A 26,682-nucleotide genomic window follows, 5' to 3' on the forward strand; every position below is an offset into this window, starting at 1 on the left:
TAGTTCCCATGTTCCCGACATACTGCCATAGTGACGGGAAGGTAAGCTTAAGCACTTTTTACACAGAGATCATCCTACAGGGCCACCATGAACTCCCTTCTTTATGGCACCTTTGTATTTTTACACAGAACCAAACAACGGTGGCATCATGCCGCTCCAGTGCGTGATTGTAGATATCAGGGATGCAATTATTGAAGCAAAAAAGGCATGACTGGACTGTTGATACACAACAGCGTCTGCCTCTAGTGTGAAATATATAACATATATGTGAGCAGTGCTTAAACAATAACAATGGCAGAAACCCACAAAATGTTAAAAAAAAAAAAAAAAGTCATATTCTCACACCTATTTTCCTTAACAGAGAAATACAACTGTACACCATTTGAATTCAACTTTGTCTGGGTCAGGGAAGGCTGACAAGTCAGATTTGCCTCATTAACTCATCATAAAACACAATCATTCAAATAAACAGAAATAAAATAAAACCCACCCATAACGTATTGGTTACTTTTGCGAGTTATCTTGTTAGTAAGTCTACTGTTCCAACAATCAACAGCTCTGGTTTGGTCGAAGTAAACCGTTCACCAAGTTAGATGTAAAAAAACAAAACAAAATGTCATTATTTCCCATGGTCCCTCTCTCTGCCGCAGCTGGCCATCGACTGTTTGCAGTCCTGTAACTTATCCCTCCACCACAAGGTGTCTCGTGTCTCTCAGATCAACTGCCTTTTCCACCAGTAGAGACGGGAGACTGATCTCTGGTGGTGCATGCTGTGCACTACATACAATGGGTTTAATAGAAAAAGGGGGGCCGGTATTTATGATGGTACTGAAAAATATACCTTCAGGATTTCTAAATACCCTGATATACGGTAATACCATGATACAGTCCAAGCCTAACTTTTACATCGACCTGAATTTGGCATTGTTACATCCTCTATTGCCGTCTCAAATGTGAGAAAACTCTGCCCCCCTATTTTGCAATCGTACCTTTTATACACAACAGCGAGGAGAAATAATAGCACAATACTCCCGCCTTGAACAGGCAGTTTAAAAGAGGTTTTAGTGTTTCATGGGTTACTGAGAAAGCTATGTGCAGAGAAGAAGAGAAGAGGAGATGTGGAGGAGAGAGGTATTGTCATGTTCAAAAACAATGTGTACATATTTCTGGGGGAAAAGTAGCTCGAATTCTCCTGACAAAGAAAGAAAACTAAAATGTGTTTTTTTACCAGATAAAAAGAGGGGAAAGGATATTTAACTACATGCTAAGCACTAATTAAAAAACAAAGACATTAAAATAGATGTAGGCCACTGCACTCTGCACACTACAAAGTGTTAGGCGTTTCTCAGACTTCTCTGTTTGCAGTCTGGACTGAATTTCTCTGCTTGTCATCAGCAGACTGGGATGACTTATGATTCAAGTTGCGCAACACAGTGTGTGTGTGTGTGTGTGTGTGTGTGTGTGTGTGTGTGTGTGTTTGTATGTAAGGATATTTATAAGTGCAGTGATTGAGAGCAGGAGGGAGCTAACCCCATGAAACTACAGGCTTACAGAACATTTTGAAAACAGTTACTTCAGACTTTGTAAGGCTTACTGTCAGCCACCAAGGATCTGGTTTTGGAAACCATTTGTAAATTCACTGAGGCGTTACGCAGTACATTCAGAAAATTTTCCTACTGAATTGTGTCGATCAATCTGCCACAGTGAAAAGTAATAAAACGTATGTTTGGTTTGGTTTTTATTGTTATAACTCACAGTTTAAATGTTTAATCATATTATCCAATTATTCTGTGGCATTTTTCGGAAAATGTAGCTTCTACGTTTTGAAACAGTGAAGAAATTTTTCTAACCAAAATCAACCCTTGGCTTGTCTGCAAAGTTGCTATGTGAGCGCCAATAGAAACATAGTAAACATTCCAGTGATGAGCATGCTATCATTATTCCTCTGTTATTAATGGATATAATCACTGAAAAGTTGTGAAAATTTAACACTATCATACACACTGAAGCTGAACGCCCTACAGACAGATTAGAACTAACATTACTTTTTGGAAGAGTATGGAATCATCTTTCCTGGCGGAGAAAGACTGGGCATTGTTCAGAGGGCTTCATCTCCTCTGGATTTAAGAAGGATTAAGCCAGTCGTCATTCAGACAAAAGGGCAGAGGGCAAAAGGTCAAGACTAATGGAAAAAGGCATGTATGGTACAGATAATAAAAAAGGGAGGCAGTGACATTTTATAAGTAGGCAGAAAGAATTGCAACATCTCCAGCAAAACCCTCGTAACCATGAAGAAATTTTGTGTTTGTGTATGGTATCAAAAACTGCCCGAGCTCACAACTGAGACAGCATGAAAAACAGTAGCTCAGTTGGTAGAGCGGGCACCCCATGTACAGAGGCTATGTCCTCGCCGCAGCAGCCACAGGTTCAACGCCATCCCCTCTCTACCCCTTTCATGCTGAAGCTGTCCTATCCTCAATAAAAGGCACAAGGCAGAAAAGAAAATCTTTTTTTTTTTAAAAAAAATGAAAAAGTAGCATTGTGGGAGGATATATGAAAGATGAGACAGCTTATGAGGCTAGTGGACAGACGGGGAAGCCACGGAGCAGCTGCTGGCTGGTATGAGGAGTAGGATAGAAGGACAGAAAGATTGATTGAAAAGAGAGGAAAGACAGTTGACTGTGGCATCTCCAAATGCAAGTGAGGCAGAACAGGGGGCCTTATGTAAGTCGCTATTAGTGTGGGTGAGCAAGCGATAAAGAATTTTACTGCAGCGGTGCCAGAGCTGCGCAACAAGAGTTTCCTTCCCTCTCGATAAGTGGTTTTTTTTTCCCTTTTCTTGTCCTTAAGGCATCCCGTCTAAGGACAAATGTACAGGATACAACCAACATATGCACCATTAACAACATTAGAAACGTATAATTGCGGCATAATTTTTTGGAAACCATTTCTAACATTGTATACGTAACATCATATTTGCAACAGATGGTTTGCAGAAAGCATTCCTTCAAGCCTCCTACTCTCCACCTTACTTATGAAATTGATTTAGCCTTTCTTCTTCGCTGCAAAACAGCAGAAGATTAATGTCTTATTTGTGCATTGTACGCACACAGCACATATTTCAGCCATTAGCCATAGCTTCTTCCAGAGGCTCATTAGTGTTAAAGAGTGAATGATTCAGAGCCAGCCGCAGAGCTGCACTCTGAAATGCAGATTAAATAAAAAAAAAATCTTTCTTTCTCCTTTCTCCTCCATCCACCTATAAGTCAGGAGACAGCTGAAGCTGCAGTGTTAGGTGATGAGCTGTATGCCACAATCTTCTGTGGTTGTAAACTGTCTATGTAGCACATAACCCAGATCCTGAGGCTGACCTAGCGGACGTGCCAGATGCCTGCTCATGTCCTGATCTGACCCTCCCCTCTCACATGACTCCATTCATTGAGGATGACCTTTCACCCCTGCCTGTGTCAGTGCAAGAGCTTTAACCCCTTGTGTTCTGGAAGGGAGAACAAGGAAGACGAGGGAAGGATGATAATACTGCATGAAATTCTGAAGAAATTTTGCAGCTAATGATGATACTAACAATGTATTTTAAGTAAATATGTTTTCCACGGAAATATAGAAGAAAACAAGCACCTGAGAAGAAGCGTGCTGCTCCACTCGAGATGCCATGTCAGCAGTCTGGATGTGGGTTAGACATCCCAGACAAGAGTGGGGGCGGTTGGCCGTTCCTCTAACTTTGACCTTCAACAACCGGCTGTAATGTCTCCTTTGGGGGAAGAGGATTGGTGGTGGGGTGGTCGGATGGGGGTGGAAAGGTGGTGGACTCTGCTCCGGCCTGCCTGCCTGCCTCGCCGAAACTGTCCTGGTGACTCTAAGCAGACTGAGTCAAAGGCTGGGCAGTAATTATGTTAAAAACAGAGCTGCTTTTTCTCCCCCCACCACCAATCCACCTCGCTGCAGCTGGTTGCTCTGGTGTCTTGTTTATGCGGACTCAGTGTTTTCTATTCATGTTAGCCTACTGTGGTGACAGTGTACCTGACCAAGGACAGATAAGAGAGAAAAGCTTGTCACATCAAAAGAAAATGCCCCCTCCCCTCTTCATTTCGTCAGACCTCTTTTTTTTTGTTAATTCAAGCTGGTCTTTGTTCCGTTATCAGTGCGCTCGATCCCACACTGATTAGTATTGACAGGTAGAACGAGCTGTGCTTTAGGGTGTGAGTGAAAGACAGACTCAATCACAGACAGAACAACGAAAAAGCGAGACACCCCCCCCCCACACACACACACACACACACAGAGTCGATGTGGACAAGACAACGGGACTGTTTAAAGGGACAGTTCACCAAAAAAGCAAAAATACATTTTTGTCCTCTTAACCGCGGTGCTATTTATCAGTCTAGATTGTTTTGGTGTGAGTTACTGAGTGTTATGTTGGCTAAATAGATGTCTGCCTTCTCTTGAATGTAATAGACAGCGCTTGGTTTGTGGTGTCAAAGCGCCCATTTTTTTTTTTTAACCAAACCAACCACATTACAGTGCAGAAGGAAGCATGCCTCTGTTACTAGCTCACCTGGCACCACTGAGTAAGGCTGTAACCGACTCAAACTTATGCCAGTCCAATCAGATTTGACGGTTCAATACAAATATTCAACGATTCTTTTTGTTTCCCATACAAAGTAAACAAGCTAGGAGCGCTAACGACAGATCGCAAATGCGCAAAAGCATTTTTTACCAACACTAAATATCAAAAAAAGCCAAAGACTGTATTGTATTAACTTGATGTGGGCTGTAAATTCACCACTTCTTCACCTTAATGGTGCGGTCTCTCTCTCCCTCTGTGCTGCTACAGCGTGTCTGCAGCTAGCATGAAATAGTAGTAAAGTAGCATGAAAATCAAGAGCACTCGTTCCACAGCAAAATCTGGGGACCAAAACATCCCCAGAAGGACATGGCACATAGAAAAGACTGTTCAAGTTGAAGCAATCTCAGTTGACTGATGATTAGTCTCTGACTTTCAAGGGGCAGCCCTAACACTTGAGCTAGCTAACACTTCGGATTAGCTTAGAAGGATGCCATGAATGTTTTAATCTTGCACTGAAACAAGTCTCTCATCCATGACTAGATTCACACTTCCTTCTGCATGGTGATTTGGTAAGTGGGCGAAGGTTGGTAGAGAGAAAAAAGTTCCCACGTGAAACTGCTCACAACAAAGTCTGTGGATTATCTCAAGTGACCAGGTCATGATTTTTGGAAAGGGACATTTCTTTCGAGTTTAAAAAAAAAATGGGGGAGTTTTGAGCACCATAAGCTAAGTGCCATCTAGTTTCATTGTCTTCAAGAGAAGGCAGACATCTCTACGCTCGATATCTCCAACACTCTGCAACTCACATCCAAACAACCCAAACTGATAAATAGCACTACGGGTAAGAAGAAAAATTTTTAAAAATTATTTTAGGGCGAACTGTGCCTTTAAATTTACAGTAGCTTTGAATGTGTTGCAAGTAAATGTGTTTGTTCCTCCTCTTTCTTCCTGCAAAGATCTTTGCCTAGGCTTGTCTGAAGGATAGTGACCTACTTTGCAGAGTTTGCAAACTGACGAGACGAGGTGTGAAAGCACTGCATTGAATGTAACAAACAGAACATAACTGATACAGTGGTTGATTTAAAACACACAGAGGTGAGCAACAGCTTTATAGCCTAAGTTTCTTTAAACATATTTTATCCTGTAACACAATGGTGGTATTGCCTAAACTGGTAGGGAGCGAATGAAAATAATGGTTTTGTTGACATTACCCAAAGCAGGCCACAGAGTGCAGAAAATGCACAATGGGTCACACCACAGATGTGCACACACATACTGGGACATCAAACACAACCTTGTCAATGTGACAATTACCTGAAGAAAGATAGGCTTGTGAGTGTAGTGCGATGTAACAGGGTGAAATCACTGCTTGCACCAAATTAGTGTTAGTGGGTTCACATGGCAACTAGAGTCCATTTTCAATCTGCTCTAATAAGTTTGTGATGAATAGCGCATGCATACATACATCTGAATGACAGAGTTAGCATGAGCTTAAAAATATAAGCAAGCTTGATCAATTCCCAAAAAAGACTCAATACTAAAGTGGTTTTAATTAAAATGTGATTAATGGCTGAGAATGGAGAGCCTCTTGTCACCAACTGCAAAACAAAAGCCAATTTGAGCAGAGCAAAGACAGGGAATTAATCTGAAAGGTTAACAAAAGAGGCCTGGCTAATATGACCACCACACAGTTACATAATGTTATGCAACCTCTTTCAGCAGCTGCGTAGTGTCAACTCAGTTTGTTATTGTGGTTGCAGTGTGCTGAGATAGCCATCATCATTCTGTGGAAAACACATGTTTCAAGTCTGGTTAGACCTGGATCGACAGGTGAGAGGAGCAGCCTCGTTGTCCGTACTGGGCACACACACATTTAAAGACGCATTCACAAAGATGACAACGCAGCATCACTCTGGTTTAAAAGCATGTTCAGTCTTGCATGCTCCCCAGAGACACTCCCTTGTATCATACATGACCAGCGGCACGTGAAGTTCACGTGATAATGAGGGAAGAAGTGTGGCATTTAAAGCCCTGAGCCCCAACAGACAACACCTACCATGTAAACTCTCAGCAGATTAAACAATTATTGTTTATGGACTATAATCATATTTGTTCAGAGTCTCAGAATAAAAGACATCATGTGTCTATGCTGATTTAATACGGAGCAACTCAAGTTTTAAGACTTCACTGTACCGCCACCGGGCATTTTGTTAATGTGTAAGCACCGTCTGATAGACCGGCAGCGTCTTGCAACTGACAGTAACCAATAGCTGTGTAAAATGATGGAAACTGTGCTAAGGCACCGCCTACAGTCTCTCCCACTCCTTATTACTGTTACATAATCACTTATCAGTGCACTAGGCCTGTCCCTCGATGCATTTTCTGCTTCTTCTGTGTGAAACAGTCTGTATGTGCCAGCTGTAAGGTTGCCTGAGGACTATCAAAGAAGGTCCTAAGCATAAATGTGCAAGTCTGTGTTTGAAAATGATGTCAAACGACGGCAGCAAAAACTCACGGCGCTGCACATAAAACATCAAACAAAACGCACACAACAAAGCTTCCTGCCTGACACACAGGGAGCACATCACACTGATGCATCCACAAACCTCGACTGTCAAAACAGGGTCAAAGGGATGATGCTGGGCTTAGAAGCAAGACATTGAGACACCTAATTAATACAAACAATCCTGCATCTTGTCAGCTTATTTATCAATAAACAACATCTACATGCTATAATTATCTCATTCTTCCTCTCAGGTCTCCTTTCGTCAAGTGATTAGGCAATCCTAGCCTTCATCTCCAGCTCTGGCCTTCTTACGGCAGATTTCGAAACTATTCTGGATTGAATACCAAACATGTGGTCCAATGACCAGTGCGCCCCCGCACCATTCATGCCCAAACCACTGTACAGTTGTAACCAGAGGCTGAATTCCACTTCTAGTTGAGACTATGTTAAGTAACGCAGGTTTGGAGTTAAGTATAAAAATTTCCAATGTTGATTATTTTTATAACCACACATCAGTGTCAAATTAGCTCCTGGACCCTGTTCTTCAAATATGGCTTAACTAATTCAGGCTAACAAGCTGTTATCAGACTACAATAATCCTGTTTATTCTCATCCAGCCAATGTTGTTCTTTGAAAGCAGTTTGAGGATTGATTTATTAATCCTGGACGATGTTCTCTTGAATAACACTGCAACCTTATTTTGAAATAAAAGCAAAATTGACAGACTTGAATATGTGATCAGCATTCATATGACATTCGTGTGTACTGTAGATGTGTTGGGAACTTTCAACATGCACTAGGATAATAGATTCAAGGACATAAGTTTTAATTTATATGTGAGCCTGCATTGTTACTGGTGTCATTATTTTCTACATGGTGCTACACAATGTTTCCAGTGTTTCCATGCCGTTAAACATTAGATATTACCAGTGAATGTGGTTAGACTACGAGTGATGTAGGTGCAAAATGAGATGACATGCACAACTTTAAAGAGATAACGATAAGCCTACAGTGAAAATGAAACATTGCTAAAAGCTTGCAAACAGAAGTTGATGGAATAGGATTTTTATCAAAGTCAGTTGTAGTAGTGTCAAATTAACATGGAAATTTGCTAGTTTTTTTGCGTTAACTTCTCATTATAAGGTAAATGTTGATTGCACAGTGTAATGGCTATAGAAAAATGACACCATCTGTATTTAGAGTGGCTCCCTGTAAACCTTGCTTTTACTATGCAATTCTTCCTGTCACCGTAAACGATTTTCGGCGAGAATTGAATGTTCGATTTGAAGGTTGAAAAGCAAGTGCGTCACTCATTTGCTCAACCAAAACAGGAAGAGAAATGCACTTTTTTCCCCCCCAGTAGCTATTGGCAGCTATAGCCAGTTACCAAAGTGTAACAATGTAAGTTCTTTGCAGTAACTATCCCCAGTAGTGAAACTGCCTGACGGTGGAACAACCAAAGTAAACGTGAAAACTGTGACAGTTGCTAAACTCTGAGAAAAACGCAATCCAGCTGCCTTTGAGAGAGTGTCACAAACAATAATACCACTGAGAAACGCTTTTAAAAAACTATAAATTCCATTCTTTCTCCACGAGTCTTCTGACAGTCAGAATCTTTTAGCTGGGTTTTAGCATTTTTGTTAACAGTATCTACTTTGGTTTGGATTTGTACTTTCTTGTGTGCACACTTTTTTTTCTTTTTAATGAAAATGTAACTGTGATCTTTATACCAACAGATCATAATGATTCATCAATAACCTGCATGTCCTCCTCTAAATTTTCATTCTACATCTAAGCTAGTGAGCCATTTGTAACTGAAAATTACTTTATGTATGTGGTTTGCAGTAAGATATTTCGGTCATAATCCAACAAACTGTCAATACGTGTGCCCTTATGCAGGTTTTGGCTTAAGGACTTGTTGCTCTGACAACAATGCTACATAGAAATTAAGCCAGCTTCAAAGAACTAAAACAATCAGCCTCACGTCATATTACCAATGTTCTAATCTGGATGACTCAATTATCTGTGCAGAAACGGCACCCTGGACTGGGATGAATAGAAATAGGAGCCTGCACACAGACATCGCTCTGATAGTTTATGTGCCAGGATCATATGGGGTTGATACATCTTTCCAAAGCTTATGTTTAGCTGCCAGGCCAAAGCTTGCCTCACATCAAATGGCTGTTTTACTTTTGAAGTGATGTCCTTTTAACTTAGCATGCAACACTATAAGTGAAAGCAAGTATGAAGACAAGACAGGGGTCATGACTGTGGATGTCATTAGCCGCTCTGTACCTGTTTCTGGGGACAGGGATGTGGGAGGAAGGGAGGGGTTGTCTCTCCATTGGTGGTACGTTCCGCCCTGGTGCTGCCCTGAAGTTGTTGGCCAGCTCTGCCTGTTTCCCTGGGTTCCTGATGTCCAAGTGCATGAAGCCGCCTGTCGACTGCCCGTTTACGCCTGGGCAGTGAGTAGGACTGGCCCTCTTCAAGATCCCAGAGGAACCAGTGTCTTTTTGGTCCCCGAAGCCAGTCTAGAAAATGAGAAACACAATTAAGGTCAATCTATAATTCTTAAGCCATTTATCAGTATGCCTACATCAGAGGGAATATGTAATGTGTGATAGAAAAAGGTTAACCATTTGGTTAACAGTTTCAACGCCTCCACTAGGGAAATTAGATGACTTTGCATGACATTCTGGCAGGTTTTTAAACCATGGTTGTACAATTTGATTGATCACAAAAACCCTGAGGTGATTTTATAAGCATAAGCGTTTTAAGGGTTCAACTGGTAAACAGTTACATAAATGCAAATGTTATGAGTGTTATAAAGGTTACAGCTACAATATTGACTGACTGATTGAAATACTTGCTTTGTCTTAAAAACTCATCTATATTCATTACTGACTTTGGGAGATTTTAAATAAGAAAGTTTTTTTTTTTTTAAATCATCATTAAAAATGGGGATTGCAACTAATGATTATTTAAAATATCATCACAAATAGTTGAGTCTATAAAATGAGTCTATGTTAGGAAATTGTGTTTTATTCCAATCAAGAGACCAAAACATAAAGATTTATAATTTACTGTTACATATGACAAAAGAAAAGCAGCTAATAATTATTTAACTAATCGATTAATCATCTCATTGTAGCCAATAAAAATACTTTAAATACTTGGAGTTTTAGCCTACTTAAGTTGTCTTATTCTGAAATATTTGCATTTTGTTATACTGCACACGTTTTCTGGATGTTCTGGTTGTATTTTAGTAAAGAAACTACTGAGAAATAAATATGTATGATCATTATAACTATAATAAAACAACAAAGCATAAGGTGGCCTCAGACTCTTGTAAATACATTCAAATGCTCCTTCACAAAACCTTCAAATAAGCTTATAAACCCTGCTACCATCACCACACTGCGTTTAAAATAAACAGACAGCAATTCAATAAACTTATATGAATAAACCGCTCTCTGATCCATATCAAAAACGGGTGTGGCAAGTTGCCACCTGTGCAGTTGTGATGTTGCCGGGTTAATTAGTTACACATGATATTATTAAATTACTGACCCTGCAGAGCACACATAGAACCACACATGAACCACACGGTGCAATGCAAAAAAAAACACACATGCAATGTAAGCCAAACCACAATGCAAACAAAACCCTGCTGCAGCGAAAATAACTGCAAACGTATCACATGTTTCCCCTGATAAGTACCATCACTGGCTCGGTAGTATCTGAAGAGCCGGGCCGAGCTGCGCAGCCAGGAAGCCCTGGCTGAAGCTCCACCCTGCCGTTATGGGGGAGGGGGTATGTCTAATAGTTTGGAGTCCCTGCCCCCCGTTTCTGTAAACTTTGCACACAGAATGAGCCGCCATTTAAAGCGTTTTTTGATACGACGTAATTAGCCTACTTGCGAACGTGCGTTGACAGTAGTTTGGGAAATTGCTGTCACTTAAAAAAGAAGTGGGTTCAGAGTTGTGAAGGCGGTACTCAACACACAACACAACACGATATAAAGTCGTAACGTCTCATGTGAGCTTCACGGTCGCGTATTTCGACCGTTAAAACGCACTTACGGCGTGAGAGCTGTCAAAGTTAGCATAACACATGACATAACGTTACACGCCTGATATTAGCTGCGCTGTAACTTGGGGGCGACTACTTTACCGGCTAGCGGAGCCGCGCGTGCACACTTAAAACACAGGGGGGAAACGGCACTTACTTTTTCCACGTCGTGCAATATTCGAGCCCCCGGAGAAGGTCGGTTCCCTTTTGGAGAGGTCCGCTCGCCTTTAACCTCCGCAATCGAGCCATCGTCCATCACAAATTTGTAAAACACCGGCCCTTTTGTGTACACCGGCGTGTGACCGTTTTTATCCCGGGTGTCGCGGAGCACAGAGTGGCCGGCTCGGCAGTTAAAATCCGCACCACCGACCCTTGTCCCAACGGCCGGCTGCTCCAAAATGTATCTGGAATCCATGTTTAGACAGGGCGAGGGGAGACTAAAGAAAGAAAACCAGCTTTCTGTGGATTTTAGTGCAAATTGCTGGAGTTAGATACATTTATCAGGATTGTCGCGTGTTGATAGGTATTATCTGTGACTTAACTTCTATTCTAGACTACATGTAAAGTTTGCCACCTCTACCCAGGATATCCAAAGAGCCGCCCGGTCAGGGGGATAAAAGATTGTTTTGCCTCTTTCCTCCAAAAGCATGCCACGCCCCCTCCGCTGCGCTCTGATTGGTTCGTTGCGTACATAAACATTACACTTTGGTACGCGTCAACAGCGAGGCGGCCTCTGATTGGCCGGTTTGACTGTGTCAATCACGTTTTTTGTAATCCGAGTAATGCGGGTGGAGGAGAGGGGAGGGGGCGTGCCCTGCAGTTTACCGGCCGGTGTCTGTTGACGAAGAGCCGGGCCCACGAGGCGGGAGGCGAGGGAGAGCGGAGGAGAAACAGCCTGCGGGCTTCAGAGGAAAACTGCGCATTTATGTAGTTTTCCTAATCAAATGGCGATTTAACGGATTATGTTTCAATCGCTTGAACCGCACTTTATAAGCGGGTTATTATCGATGGAATGAACATGTTTTATTAGAGTTTTTTCTTCCCCTAAAAAATAAAAACAACCGTTTTGTCGACAAGTAAGATGAGGGAAGAACCCCCCCCCCCCCCCCCCCCCCCCCGCACAATAACAAAGGCATTTACTGTAAAATAAAAAAAAAAAAACATATATTTGGATATAATTTCAGAATGTGCAGGATGGTGATGCATAAACCAACACTTTGTTGGCTAAAACTAACTGGTAGATTAGTTTGTTGTGCAAAAATAAAAATCAAGATGCCCCCCAGCTCAAAACAAGCTATCTAGTTAAATAAAACAAACTTAAATCCCAACCCAAACCCATTTATTGATTATGTAGAAACCTCTTCAGGTTAATTGTTTTTGTTTAAGGATGTCTTCCTCCAGCAAGTTCCCTAAAATGCTGCCTAGCTTGCAATTCCTATGTTTGCTAGCTATCTTGCTAATAACGTTAGCAAGCTGTTGAAACTACAATAATATAATACTCCAAATATATGTATTCATAAGCTATCACATATGACTTATACTAGATAATCAAACTAAATAATGTTTTGAGGCCGGATGCCTCTGTGGGTTTTCGCTCCCTTTCTAGTGTGCAAGGGTCATCTTGCCCTGACACTCTATCTATACATTTGAAAAAAAAAAAATGTCCTAAACATCCTAAAATCTTAAGAACATTCTAAAATCTTACAGATGCCCTGAAATCTGAAAAAATGTCCTAAAATTCTTGAAACATCCTAAAATCCTAGAAATGTCCTAAAATCCTAAAAACATGTGCAGGGTTGCTGCAACTGATCTCTGGCCTCCTATCGTTTTTACAGTGGCCCCCAAGCAAAGCAAGTCGAGTATCTCTGTTGTATGGGGTTTTTATTATGTAAAATTAAAAGAACAGTGTCTGAACACAAACACATGAACCCATGTGCAAAATTATGCTATGGCCCTGTGGTAAATAATGAGGTTTATGAAGCAACATTCAGTGTTATGAGAGTAGCATAGAGGTGTGCTTGATTTAAATGTATAAAAATATTGAGGTCCTTTTGTTAGGGACTGTTCACGAACTATGAGGGGGAAGGGGCTGGTACAAAACTGGGGAGGCATGTCAAATATTTTTAAAGCACTGGGGAGGGAGTCATGTTTTTTTTTTTCAATGTAGACTTAGGGGAGGAACATACAACTTAAATAAAAAAAAAAAAAATTAAAAAGTAGTTTTATTTTGTTTTATTTAAATACCCACTAAAGCCACAATGCTGCTGGTGAGTTCAAAGGGCATGTTTTCTTTAATAATGTGATTTTTAACACATAATTTTTAAGAAACAATTTTGCATTTTTTTGCTTAAGATGACTGTAATTCCCATGCTTGCTACCTACATTTGGTGTGAATATTAAATATATATATATATATATGGTTATTTATGGTGGTGGGTGGGTGATAAACTCTAGCAACCTGGAAGGCTAAAGGAAAAATAGATGTAGTTCTGGGGGGGTCATGACAAGAAATGAAAAAAAAAAAAAAAGTCAGGGGGTGCGTGGTGGCTTGGTGGATAGAGCAGGCGCCCCATGTACAGAGGCTGTGTCCGCATCGCAGTGGCCGTGGGTTTGATTCCAGCCTCAGCCCTTATCTGCATGTTGCCCCATCTCTCTCTGTCCTCCTTTCAAAGGCATAAAAAGACCAGAAACATAATCTAAAAAAAAAAGTCATATCCCCAGTCACCCACCTCCTCTGATAAATAAAGCACAGTCCCTTTTGTTGACCTGATTGCATAATAAGGTGGTTAAAATAACAGAGACACCTTGATGCTTTTTCTACTGTGTTGCATTGTTTGGGTTATTGCATCATAGGTTTCATAATGATATATATTTCTTTTTTTACATACAATTATGGGTTTAGTCAAACTGTAAAATAAAGCAATATCTTTTTTCAACATTCACTAAAACTGGAGTGTCTGGTGGAAATACGCAGCTCATAAACATGATGAAACAGCTGTTATCATTAATAACATTTGTTTTCTTTGTATTTCAGTTGTTGGAGGCACCTGAATGCCTCTTTACCAAACCTTTTCTATGATGTCTGCAGAGCTCAGACGCTGCTGGTTTATTGCTTAATTTTTTACACAAACACATTTTATTGCCAGCTGCATTTATTGCAAGCTACGGTTATTACTGTGAGGCTGCTGTGGAGCTGCAACAACTGTAGTGCTGCCTGGTTTGATATCCTGTGCAAAGCAATACATGCAAAAGACAAACACACGTTATAATGTGCCACTTTATTAGAAAAGTAAAAACTCACTTTAATATTTTATGAAGGTTAATATAAAACATTACAATCTTTTGCATATCTGCACTGTCACACTATATTTTTTTATTATATTCATTATTTTTAAACTAAACCCTGTGCTTTAATAACATACAACATTGGCTACAGCTTTCACAGCAGTATTGGCCCATAATTATATCTGAGGACAATTAACAAACAGCATCTGTATCTGCATGGAAAGCATGAAACATTTTGCATCCACAAAGTACAATGTGTCTGTGATAACCATCTCTTTTTTAAACAAATATACTGTATACTGTATGTTACATTGGAACAACATCAGAACAGCGGCAGAGTATTTACATCATCATACTGTTTTTTTGTGCAATGAACATCTGTCTCCATCAGTGTTAACAGTGTTCAACGGAATATATCAGATCAGTGCTTTCTCTCAGGATAAAGAAAATGTGACACATAAAGTGACTGCCAGAGAAAAAGGATCAAGTGTGATAGCGATTTCCAGCCAGCATTGTCTAACGGAGGCCTCGACAGAGCATGTTAAGCGTCTCAGCTGTTAGCCATTTCTCATATCAGACAGTAGTTGAGCCGTTGGTGCATTGTTGATATCAGACTGGGATTGGCCTGACCCACTGACCCCCCCACTTTGACCCCCTCCTCCTTCCCTTATATCACTCCCTGAGTCCCTCAGAGCTGGACATCAAAGGCCCCTCCCCTGCAAAGTGAGGGAGAGAGGTGAAGCAGAGAAAAGAGAGGTCTGTAACGGTTATTGGAGGTTGAACACAGCTGGGGGAGGGAGTGTTTGCAAGGGCTGACAAAGTGGAAGCAAAATGTGCTTCATCCCCAAAACTGGAAACGCGCATGGCTTGATGTTGCAGTGTGTGTGTGTGTGCCTGATGGTGTGTGTGTGTGTGTGTGTGCATGCACGCAAACACGCATCAGAGGGGGGGAGGGTCCTTTGGGTCTGTGTCCATTTGCAGTGATCCTCAGCATTACACTAGCTGCTCTTCTTCTCCTTCCTCACCTCTATCGCTCTTTCTTGCTCCCCCAGAGCGGAGGATAAACAACACTGCTCTAAACTCCCAGTCGCTTCTCTTTATCTTTGTATTTCTCTTCCTCCTCCAAGTCGCTGCTTTGAAAAAAAAACGGAATGCTGCTTTGCTTCACATGGCAAAAAAGTACAACATAAAAGATTAACAAACAAGAGACCAATTAAGTACCACAATATTTGTTTTCATCTCCATATATCAAAGCATGCACTTTTTCATCAAGCAGGAAAAAATTGCACCAACAACATAAACATTACTGTTTTCATGGCAGTGGCATGAGCTATTTAACCAATGATATTGTCAGTAAAAAACTAAACAGTGCATTAAAATACAGAGTGCATTTGTTTTTACATACTTTCCGACACAGTAGCATTTCTAAATTTAACCTTTCTAAACCCGTCTTCTCTTTGCATGGTTGTCTCACAGTGAGCTCATTCTAATGCAGTTTATGCCCATTTATTAGGCCTCTAATATCGTGTTTTCTCCCTCTGTTCTTTCTTTTTTAATGCTCCCCAAAGCTACATGGGAGAGACATTGTTTATAATGGAGGAGAGCTTGGTGCAGAGGCTGAAGACGAGGGTGGGGAGAGGGTGAGGGGCAACCTTCCAAGGGACACTCGCTGGTAATTTTCATGCCCAGCTCTTCATTTTTCTTGGAGTCTGAGCCCTCTGTTGCTATTTCAACCACCAGACTTAAGTCTGCCGAGCTGTGGGGAGCTCTCTGGATTTCACTCGAGACCAGAGAGCGAATCAGAACTGTGCTCAGAAACACTCTTTACAGCAAGTTAATGCGCAATTAAGCCGAACGCCCTGCGGCTGTCCAGTGCAAATTATAATGGTCATAAAAATCAGATGTTAACAGTGCTCGAAGGATATGATATATTAACTGCTTAGGATAAAGCATCCTGTGTTATTTTGGAGACTGTTTCGCTTCCTTATTTTTGAATATATTCTTCTCTCATTTATCCTGGTGATACAGCGGTTCTGCATTGTGCAATTTGTCACCCATATCACTCTGGGGAAATTCTTGCACAACCCACTCCATGCCCCTGACCTGATCGCTTTTACCCCGAATGACTCTGCCAAGTATGTGTGTGTCTGTGTGGGGGTGTGATGGGGTGTGTCATCATGCCTTTGGCTGCAGTTGTTTGTCAAATCTGACCGTGGATTGTTGATTTAGGGTTACATTTTTTTTAGCAAAACTCACTTTTTATAGTTATCACGAAGGCTGTTGTTGATAATTGCTAATAATATGTTTAGGGCACATTGATGGCAACATGTGAAATCAGGAATATAACCTTCGCTTCTGTATTAAAGCAGGCCAACAAATAACAGGCCTATGTTTGAACAAAGCACCACAATGCTGTCTGCCAGGCAACAGGCCGGTGCGCACAGAGAACCTGTTTGAGATGTTTGCTCAGGGAGAGCTAAGCACCGCAAATCTCTGTGACATCCATCTGCTTATATTACATAAGTCCCCCCAAGATGAGGCATATGTGTGTGTGTGTGTGTGTGTGTGTGTGTGTGTGTGTGTGTGGGTGACAATAGCTATCAGTGTGCCTCATACTCCCAATATACCGACAATATTCCTTGCTACTTCTGTCTTTTTTTCAGGTGTGTGTTTGCACAATGCATGCACATTATTTTTTTAAATATACATATATATATATATATATATATATATATATATATATGTGTTTGTGTGTGTGTGTGTGTGTGTGTGTGTGTGTGTGCTGATCTCAGGATGTGAGTTTTCACCACATACTCTTTTAAGAGTACGTGTTCATATAAAAATAAAGATATTATGGAAAATGATGCACAAACAGGTGGGTATGGTCAATGACACAGCAGGTTGAAGATGTATATTCCAGTTTCTTATCTTTTTTTTTTTTTTTGTTAAAACATATTTGGTCCATATTTGGGCTGGACTAGGCTTAGGCTGGTTCTGAAGTACAGACCAATCAAGGGAAGTCTGAACCTGGATTAAGACCCTGTTTGTACCTGATGTATTCTCAAAATGGATCCTTATGTTGTTTGTCTATAGAGGGCCTTGTATCTATGTACAGCAACCTGTCGGCCGGTGAACAGGGGGGGTCCCTTTCATGACTTCATACCAGTGGGCCCCTCCAGCCAGCTACAAGCCGGTGACGTACATCTCCATCCCGTCATTGAAGGTGAAGATGGTGGTGGTGCTGGAGCTGTTGCCCCCTTGTTTTCACATCGCTGATGGTCTCATAGAAGTTTTCCCCACCAGGCAGGCCTCTAGCAGGCAGGGCGGTGGGTCCCTGAGCCCTGAGGTGGCACTGGTGCCGCAGGTTGCTGCGGCGTCTGCTTCCTCCTCTTCAGAGTGGCAGAACCCCCGGCTGTGCTGTTATTGGTTCCCGCCTGCTCCCGTTTCCGGTGGCTGTCGATCGTGGCGTACGCAGGGTCAGACTCGGCCGTTGAACACCGCAGACCAGGATCTGTCTCCTACGGGCTCATAGCAGGGCTCCTCCTGGGAACGCGCCTGGCCCTGAACTCCTCGGCCTCGCCCCGGGAACCTCCGCCGAAGGAACGTGGGAGGGTCTTTGATCCATTGTTTTCCATGGGAGGTTTCTTCTTTTGGGTTTTACACACGATGGAGTAGGTGTCTGCAATCTGAGAAGACACAAGAAGCAGAGTATGGTGTCAGTTAATGACACTGAACTACAGTACAGCTATATCCTACAGCCTATGGGTGGCAGCTCCTGAAATAGAAGGAGACTGCTTCACTCACGCCCTTGTTTCTATAAGTGAATGTCTGTTGCCACTACTGATACATTGCCTGCACATGCTGTACTCGGATTTAAATTAACAGTCATCGTATCAAATGTTTCCCACCTTTAAGTCTCAACCAAGCTATGAATACAGGCAGCATCCCTAATTTTCCATGTGTGTATTTCTGTCTGCAGTGATTCCAGACATTAAAGTACAATATGTGAACATGAGATCAAACATACAATGCTGCTAATTTGGTGTGCGCAAATGAATGTGTGAGCATGGATTGTGAGGGGTGTGTGTGCAGTAGTTTGTGCCTGTGTTGACAGAGTTCGCTGTGTGCTGTAAGCTGACCTATTTTGACAGGGTAGGATAAGACAGAGTAAACTGTGTTATCAGTCAGTTGAGGTCTAGGCAGAGTGACAGAGTTAGCTGTGCAGTGGATGAACCTGTTAAAATTTCACCACAACTGCTTTGGCAACAGAACAGCAGGGTATGGTGTGAAAGATCTGGATGACAGCCAACTCACTGAAAAAAAAAAAAACTGCTCACTTGTCTTCAGAGATGGACTTTGCTTATATCTCATTTGCTCTGAATGAGACATACGTACATGTTTTTTTGCGACTTAATCTGCAAGTGCATGAGTCTGTAAATGCATACTGTGCTGTACCTGCATTTGTGTTTACAGTGAGGTATGTACAATATGACTCACAACTGAAAGGCATGTGTGAGGTGTTGCTGGGAATTTGGATAAACCAGCACTTTGACCTCTGGCATTTCTGTGTCAAAATTCCACAAGTGGAGCACAAGAGCAAAGGATTGTGGGACATGGTAATGTTTACCTTCTATGTTCACACCCAGACCAGCAGCTCTGCTCTAGTGGCCCTGTGAAACACTGGCTATGCAAACTCTATCCCACACACACTCACAGATTAGCCTTGTTTTTGTTCCACTCCCAAAAAACTGAAACCAGAGAGCGCAGAGACAATAGCCAAGGGTTTTTTTCTGTGCGCTTACCCTGCATTCACTTTTATGGTACCTTTACATTATATGTCTTAAATAAGAGAAAATCAGTTAAGGTGGTTATATTGCAGGATTTAAGAGCAAAACACTGTGACTTTAACTGCGCATATGTCTCTCTCTCTCTTCTCTCTTTCCCCCTGTGTCTGAGAGTCCTCAAGTGACACACATACCCTGCCCCCACAAATCTCTTGTGTGACCTTTTTGGATAAACAAAGACCCTGGCGTATGCTACAAGTGTGTGCACACAATGTGCAGTGTGTGCAGTGTGTGTGTGTGTGTGTGTGTGTGTTGTGTGTGTGTGTGTGTGTGTGTGTGTGTGTGTGTGTGTGTGTTGTGTGTGTGTGTGTGTGTGTGTGCATTTGTGCACACCAAATTTGCAGCTCTGTGCAGCAGAGGAAGGAAGTCACAAGATGATGGGGATTTCAAAACTGGGCTGCAGCTGTTGAGGAAGCCTGTGCATTGTGTGTTTTCTTTTCTCCTCCCCTCTGCCTGCGCTCCTTTCTGTTATGTCTCTTCTGATACTGCTTTAGCTCTCCGCTCACATTGACTCTTCGAGAAGTCACATTTAATTTCAGCATACATTGATTATCCGTGGAAACACAATGGTATGCATGAGTGATGCATCTGTATGTGATCAACTTTATGAAAAGCAAATATGACACTTGTTTCCAAATGGTCTGCTAGCAGTCGATCTTCATCTGGTGAGACATGCTTTGTGCAATGTGATTGGCTAGGGAAGGCAGCGCCTCCTAATAGCCACGAAGGGAGTGAGCAGAAGGAGAGAGCACCAGAGGAGAGGAGGAGATTTAGGTGGGAGTGGAAACTCAACACCTTTTGACGGCTGCAACTGACAAACTCCAGAGGATACAAAGTATATGGGCATGTTAGGGCAACAACAAACTCACAAATGGAAAAACACTATGACTAAGGGAGAGGAAAAGTTTGGAACAGAAAAGAAAAAAAAAACTGAAAAGAAAGTTTGAAAGAAAGAAAGAGAAATTGAGAGAGAGAATTCAGAGTGCATTCAAGCCAGCTGCTTTGTGTACCAGTCTAATTTGCAGAGGAGGAGTTTTAAACTCATGAGCCAAACAGCGGGGACTTAACCCCTTAATCTCCACATACAGTATCCAAAGTCTTTGGCTCAACACTGGCTTAGACAAGAAACTTAGCAAGAGATTAAAACTGCAGCTTTACTTTACTCCTACATTGCCCCCTAACCCCCATCCACCTTTTAAGGAATAAAGTCACCCAAAATGCTAAAAGTTTTGTCAAAAGTTTTCTGTACAAATTGCAAAAATATTATAAAGGAAAAAAATGCCTTCCAAACCCATTTTCTTAAAAAAAAAATAGAAAAGCAGTAAAAGGCAACACATTCTTTAAAAGATAACGTGGGTTTGTAAGGCATGGTTTGCTTGTCACAACATTGTCACACGTCATCAGCTACAGAAAATAAATTCACCTTTAAATTACATTAATGTATTTTAATTTATTACACACAACACATTATTATGTTTTTTTTTTTTCAAAACTTTCAATGATTTTTACCAATATCAAGACTTTTCCAGGCCTGGAAAATGTAACTTTGGAAATTCCATGATTTTTCAAGGTTGTCATGATTTTGGGAACCCTGAAGCAAACTCACTAATAGGAAAAAAGACTCCCCTGAGCTGATGATAATGATAATAAAAAGGGACGCTGAGCCAAACAAAGACTAATAATAGACAGTGATCTTTTTTGGGGACACACCTCCATCCACTCAGATTAACTTCCCCCAGCCCCCGGGGCATGCCCAAAGTTCCCCAACTGCTTGTCACTCTCAGGATGTTAAACTGTGTCCAGCGGAGAGTGACGAGTGGGGGGCTGATATTGGAGTAGTGGGGGTTGTAAACAGATGTGGTGGGGTCTGTGACATGATTTCTGAGTGCAGACTTCCCTCTCACACTACCAGACAGACTCCACCATACATCTATTCATTTGTAGGTCAGTTTGTAGCCTGCATCCCAGTCAGGGCTCATCACATTCTGCCTGCGTGGGCTGACGAGGCAAGACGGCTAACCTTTACCAAACACCTCTATTAATTGTCAGCAGGTGATGCTGATGCCGTCTGGTGAGCTGTGTGACGGAGACAAATAGATGAGTGGGGGGCTGGGAGATTGGGGTCAGGGTTCAGGCAGGGGGGTTGGGGATGCTGGGTCCATGTAACGCAACCTCTGGCTGAAAGCAGAAACCTGGTATGACAGGCAGGTCACAGGGCAGCGATGTTATGACGGCGCACCCAATCGGATGGGCGCCCCGATCAGTAAACACAGCAGTCACAAATCAGAGACCTGTCTGTCTGCCTGTAGTCTCTCTCTCACACACACACACACACACACACACACACACACACACACACACACACACACACACACACGTATACTACCTCCTTTGCAGTTGGGGGAGACGGATGCCCCTGTATGCTGTCTCCGCGGATTGGAGGTGGATGCAAGGTGATGATGTCATCTTCTTCTGGAGGCTTCCAGATGTACTGCTCCCCGTTTCCCATGAACACCGCCTCCTAATAAATAACATCAATTGAAGAGCAAGTATTGCAATTATTATGTGGAAGTCACAAGTAAATCACACAATGAAGCAGGACTGGCAAGTTTGAAAACATGTTTTTACACGTATGAAAAGTCGTGTTGCATTGTGTCTGACTGTGTGTGTGTATTCTTTTTAATTGGTGCACAGTGACCCTGTCGCACAGCATGAGCAAATTGTGCAGAAAAAGAGCAAGAATTTGTTTTGTAGGTCAGAGGTCATGATTTCATGGAGGGATAACACACTTGCACTGTGGGATTAATGCGGACTGCTTTTATCAAATTTGGTCAGCACTGCTGTGATCAAAATTACTGACTAAACACAGTTATGGTCATAAAAGTGTCAGTTCTAAAGCTGTTTTAGGATAGATAGCTCTATTTCTACAATATCTCAACATGTTAAATGATCTGGCTTTTCACTCCGTTTTGCTCTCGGCAGGGAGCTTTCCTGTCAAGATCCAAATAAACGAATCAGCAAGTGGCACTGTGGTCAAAAAGAGAGTGGGCAGTGGAAATGATCCTCTCAGCTGGCACCACTTCCTAACTGGACTCAAATGCAACAGATATCTTATTACATTTACTTTGTTGCCACAGCCTTAATGCTACCGTTGCTATGAAAATGAATTCTGTATCTTTTTAAAAATAACTGCACTTAAAGACACAGTTTACCCCAAATCAAAAATACATATTTGTTCCTCTTACCTGTGGTGCTATTTATCAATCTAGATTGTTTTGGTCTGAATTGGAGATGTATGCCTTCTCTCCAATAATATAATGGAACTAGATGGCAATCAGCTTGTGGTGCTTGTGTGCCAAAAAATACATTTGAAAAAAATCACAGCAATGTCTCTTTCAAGATAATCCACCAACCATATCACTGATAGCAATGATCACTGATAAATAGCACTCCATGTAGGAGAAAAAGCATGCATTTTTTTAATTTAGGGTGAAATGACCCTTTAAAGAATTAAAAAATGTTAAAATTACTAGATGGCTTATACTATGGAAGTGTCATTGAATGCCTGCTCAGTTGCTGAATTTTCCAGAAGAATTAATCAGTCCCTCCTTGGTCTGTGACTAACTTTCCCACAAAGTTTTAAGCAAATCTATTCAGTGAAATATATTCTAATGACAGACATATCCACTAACAAATGCAGCAGAAACATAACCACCATTTAACTTTGCTGGTAAAGGTCATTTTAATAAATACTCCTCAAAATGTGCTTTTTATTAAGTTTTGTATTGTATTTGCATTTTCTTTCATCTTAGTTTTATCACTGCTGGTGATCCTATTTTAAAATAGACTTCATAATGAAACAATAACCAAACATGTACCACTGGTGATTCAAACCAATTAAAAAACAATTAGAAAGAATGTAGTGGTGCGTGCACATGCGACCCAGGATGATTAAACTTTTATAAGCTCCTCCTGTGCAGTGAGAGTGAGTAATAGAAGCGGGGGGGGCAGAGTAAATGGCTTCAATATGTGAACATTATTTATCCCCACACTGGCTGCTGGCTACCTGTTAGGCCATTTCTAGATAGACTTGCTGATAGATTCAATGGGAACACACATACACACACACACACACACACACACACACACACACACACACACACAGGCAGCTTGGCAGCCAGCCAAGCTCTTACATAATCCATCCTTCCACTCTTTACGCTGGCCACTCTAATACCGTGCTGCGCAGCACACTGAAAGAAGGCAAATGGCCTGAGGAAAACACACACAAACATTCACATACACTCACACCCACTCGCAAAAACACACACACACACACACACACACACACACACACACTATCGAGGATTTACAAAGAAAAGATTGAAAGTGCAGGTCAACAACTGGCATGACTTCCACAGCCAAGAGAAAATGTTTTAAACAACAACATAAACCTTTTAAAATCATTCAAGAAAAAAAACAAGGTCACCTGTTTTATGCTCCGTCAAACACACACACACACACACACACACACACACACACACACACACACACACACACACACACACACACTCATGTACATACATGGAAAATGGATATGTGTGCCAGCAAACCCACAGGAAAGGTTGATCACCATCCGATCATTGTCCCCGTATTTCCCTCTCAGAACTGCCCTAATCTGTGGCCATGACTGTTTATAATCACATCCCAGCTGGCACATACAACTCTTACTATGTGATATGAACATAAAAATCTAAGACATAATCTTAAAAAACGTGTGTTAATTCTGGATTTTTTTAATCAAATTAAAAATATTCTTATTAGTACACTGACTATTGATGATAAAATATAAATGTGCGATAAAATCCAACAAGAAGACATCGAGAGACAAGAAATATCAACCCGAGTCTGAATATAAAGAGCGTTTTGTTTGTGGACAGTGCCCTCTAGTGGTGCTCAGACAGACTCACAGTTTGGAAAAGTGGCTGGTTGGCTGGTACAGTACATAAAGCTTGATTCAGAACATATTGATCCAATGATTGCTGTACCTTTGGGAAGGAGTGCAGGTGGAACGGCTCCAGGGCTTTCCGCGGAAACTCCTGACTGCGATGGAGCGGAGGAGGAGCTGTAGAGGGTGAATCACTCACACTCGATTGGCTGTCTGACTGGCTGTCGGCCCCGTTATTTTCCTTCCTGTTTGTCTTGTCGACCTTGATGTTTTTAGTCACCAGTGAAAACATTGGAGAGACATTTTCAGTCAAAGAATACAGTAAAAAGTCCACATAATCAAGTTATTGTGGACTTCTCATGCATGTCAGAGAAGTGAATTTAACAGATTTGCAGGACATTATAAGTTGATATTTGCTGACTTTTTTCACCTCTATATTTCAACTAAAAGCAAATAGGATGTGCTGCAGGTTATAGTGCAATGTTGATGAATTTTAATAGTTTTCTTTGGTGACAGACAAGCTTGAATGTGAGCTTTTTTTAAGGTTTGGCAAACAGTGACCATCTCTATTAAGTGTTTAAAAAATTCACCTTCAACACGGTGTACAGCATCCCAACTTTATTACAAAGCTTCGTTGAATACTTGATTCTAATTGTGTAATTATGACAATTTGCAAACAGTTATTCCTGAATAGCAGACTGCTGCTATGAATGATGGGCTGTTACTATAGACACATCTCTGATCATAGATGCTTGGCAGCAGCAATAAAATCCTTTTTAAATCAATAAATTATTTTCTAAAGAAAATTAAACACCCCATGTTTTTAATTTTGCTTTAAATTTGGGTTAATTTTACTAATCTTCTTGTTAAAGTGTATGCTGTATTATAACCACATTGTTTTTGTTTATCTTCTCTCAGTTATTATTGCATTTTTTTTCTTCTTTTTTTGTTGTTATCATTTAATTTTCATCCGATCTTGTCTTATCAAGCACAGGCTATATTTTGTGTAGAATTGAAATCTTTTATTAAGCAGCCATGTCATAAGCAGCATAATGTACAATGAGCAGGTCATTATTAGAAAAAAAAAAAACAAGATTCAATACCTGCATCATTCAGGTTTAATTGTGCAATAATGACCTGCTCACTGTACATTATCCCCAACCTAACTATTCCTCTAAAGTCATGCTGTTGTGTGGCCTCTTGTTACCACCCTTTACCACTGAAAAACTCTGTTGCAATTCTCTGTTTTTATCCAAAACTGATGGTATTAGTCAGAGCCCACTGCCTTTCTTCAGACTGATTAACATCACACAAACACCTACTTTAGCAACTTTAGATATCATCACATAACATGAGAGATAAACACCAACCGTCACGCCGACACACCTGCTAAACAAATTCTATCGAATTTAGTCACACAGCTTTCAGAAATGACAAAAAACTAGGTGAACTATCAAAGTCACTATAGTTTTGTACATAGTTTTGTTTTTTTCAATTTAGTTAGTTTTGGTTAGTTCCCAGGGTTTGCTTATTACAGATTAGTTTTTATTTTTTGAAAATGTTCAGTTTAGTTTTCAGTAGTTTCAGTATTAGTTTTTTTAAAATTATAATATGTTGGCTTATTTGTCAGGGGCAAGATTCAAGAAGTTCACAATATGTATCACACAAAAACACATCACTTTGTGAAGGCCATTGACTCACAGTCATGTGGATATCCCAGTCTCAATAAACATATGCACCAATGCCTCCTTGTGATTGTTGTGTTGACAAACTTGACCAAATTGGCCAAGTCTAAAACTAAAGACATTTCTGTAAAGTTTAATTTTAGTTTAGTTATTTTTGTAAGTACACCATATTGTTTTAGTTAGTTTTCATTGTTTTTATTTATTGAGTCTAGTTTTCATGATTTTTTTTCAGTTAACTAAAATGTTTTTTTCCACATTTAGTTTTAGGTTTTAGTTTAGTTTCAGTTAAGTATAATAATCTTGGTTTTCTGGTATTCTTTTTTAGACCATGCCATGTGACAACACACCTGTAGAATACAGTGACATGTCTGTTTTTGTTAAAGCCCACGTTGGACTTCTTGTCAAACATGCTACAGTATCATTGCAGTGTACATGAAATAAAACTAGTCATTTCACAGAATAAATACGAGGAGCAATACCTCTTTCATCCTAATAACTGATAGAAATGTAAACACACTGTGATTGGTAGAAAGATGCATGCCCCCCCTTCAAATGCTCTCTGAAAAGACAACAGTTAAAAATGCAAAGAAAATTATTGCAGACCCCTCTCATATCCAGTTTTCAGAATACAAACTACTTCCAACTGGTAGATGTTGTAGGATCTCTTTTAAATACAGGAGGATATACATGAATAGGTATAAAAACTATTTTATCCCTTTAGCAGCAAATTTCCTAAACTCAGGAAATAAGGAGGGTGTAAA

General features: G+C 40.9%; 2 protein-coding genes across 3 annotated transcripts in view; both read right to left on the reverse strand.

The window, feature by feature from the left end:
• Positions 1-11,766, reverse strand: part of slc2a4rg (SLC2A4 regulator) — a 47,523-nt gene extending 35,757 nt beyond the window's left edge. For both annotated transcript variants that reach the window (XM_042491236.1, XM_042491238.1), the window contains exons 1-2: positions 11,320-11,766; positions 9,387-9,622 (exon numbers count right to left, since the gene is read on the reverse strand). In XM_042491236.1, coding sequence (XP_042347170.1) covers positions 9,387-9,622; positions 11,320-11,577 — 494 coding nt within the window. In that variant the 5' untranslated portion in view covers positions 11,578-11,766. The remainder of the gene's footprint in view (positions 1-9,386; positions 9,623-11,319) is intronic.
• Positions 11,767-17,661: 5,895 nt separating this feature from the next.
• The window catches only part of LOC121946457, a 47,111-nt gene continuing 38,090 nt past the window's right edge, over positions 17,662-26,682 (reverse strand). Inside the window, exons 7-10 of the mRNA XM_042491020.1 lie at positions 24,337-24,498; positions 21,678-21,812; positions 17,970-18,133; positions 17,662-17,836 (exon numbers count right to left, since the gene is read on the reverse strand). Of these exons, the coding sequence (XP_042346954.1) occupies positions 17,662-17,836; positions 17,970-18,133; positions 21,678-21,812; positions 24,337-24,498 (636 nt within the window). The remainder of the gene's footprint in view (positions 17,837-17,969; positions 18,134-21,677; positions 21,813-24,336; positions 24,499-26,682) is intronic.

This window comes from Plectropomus leopardus, chromosome 8 (assembly GCF_008729295.1).
Source record: "Plectropomus leopardus isolate mb chromosome 8, YSFRI_Pleo_2.0, whole genome shotgun sequence".
In the NCBI taxonomy this organism is placed as follows: domain Eukaryota; kingdom Metazoa; phylum Chordata; class Actinopteri; order Perciformes; family Serranidae; genus Plectropomus; species Plectropomus leopardus.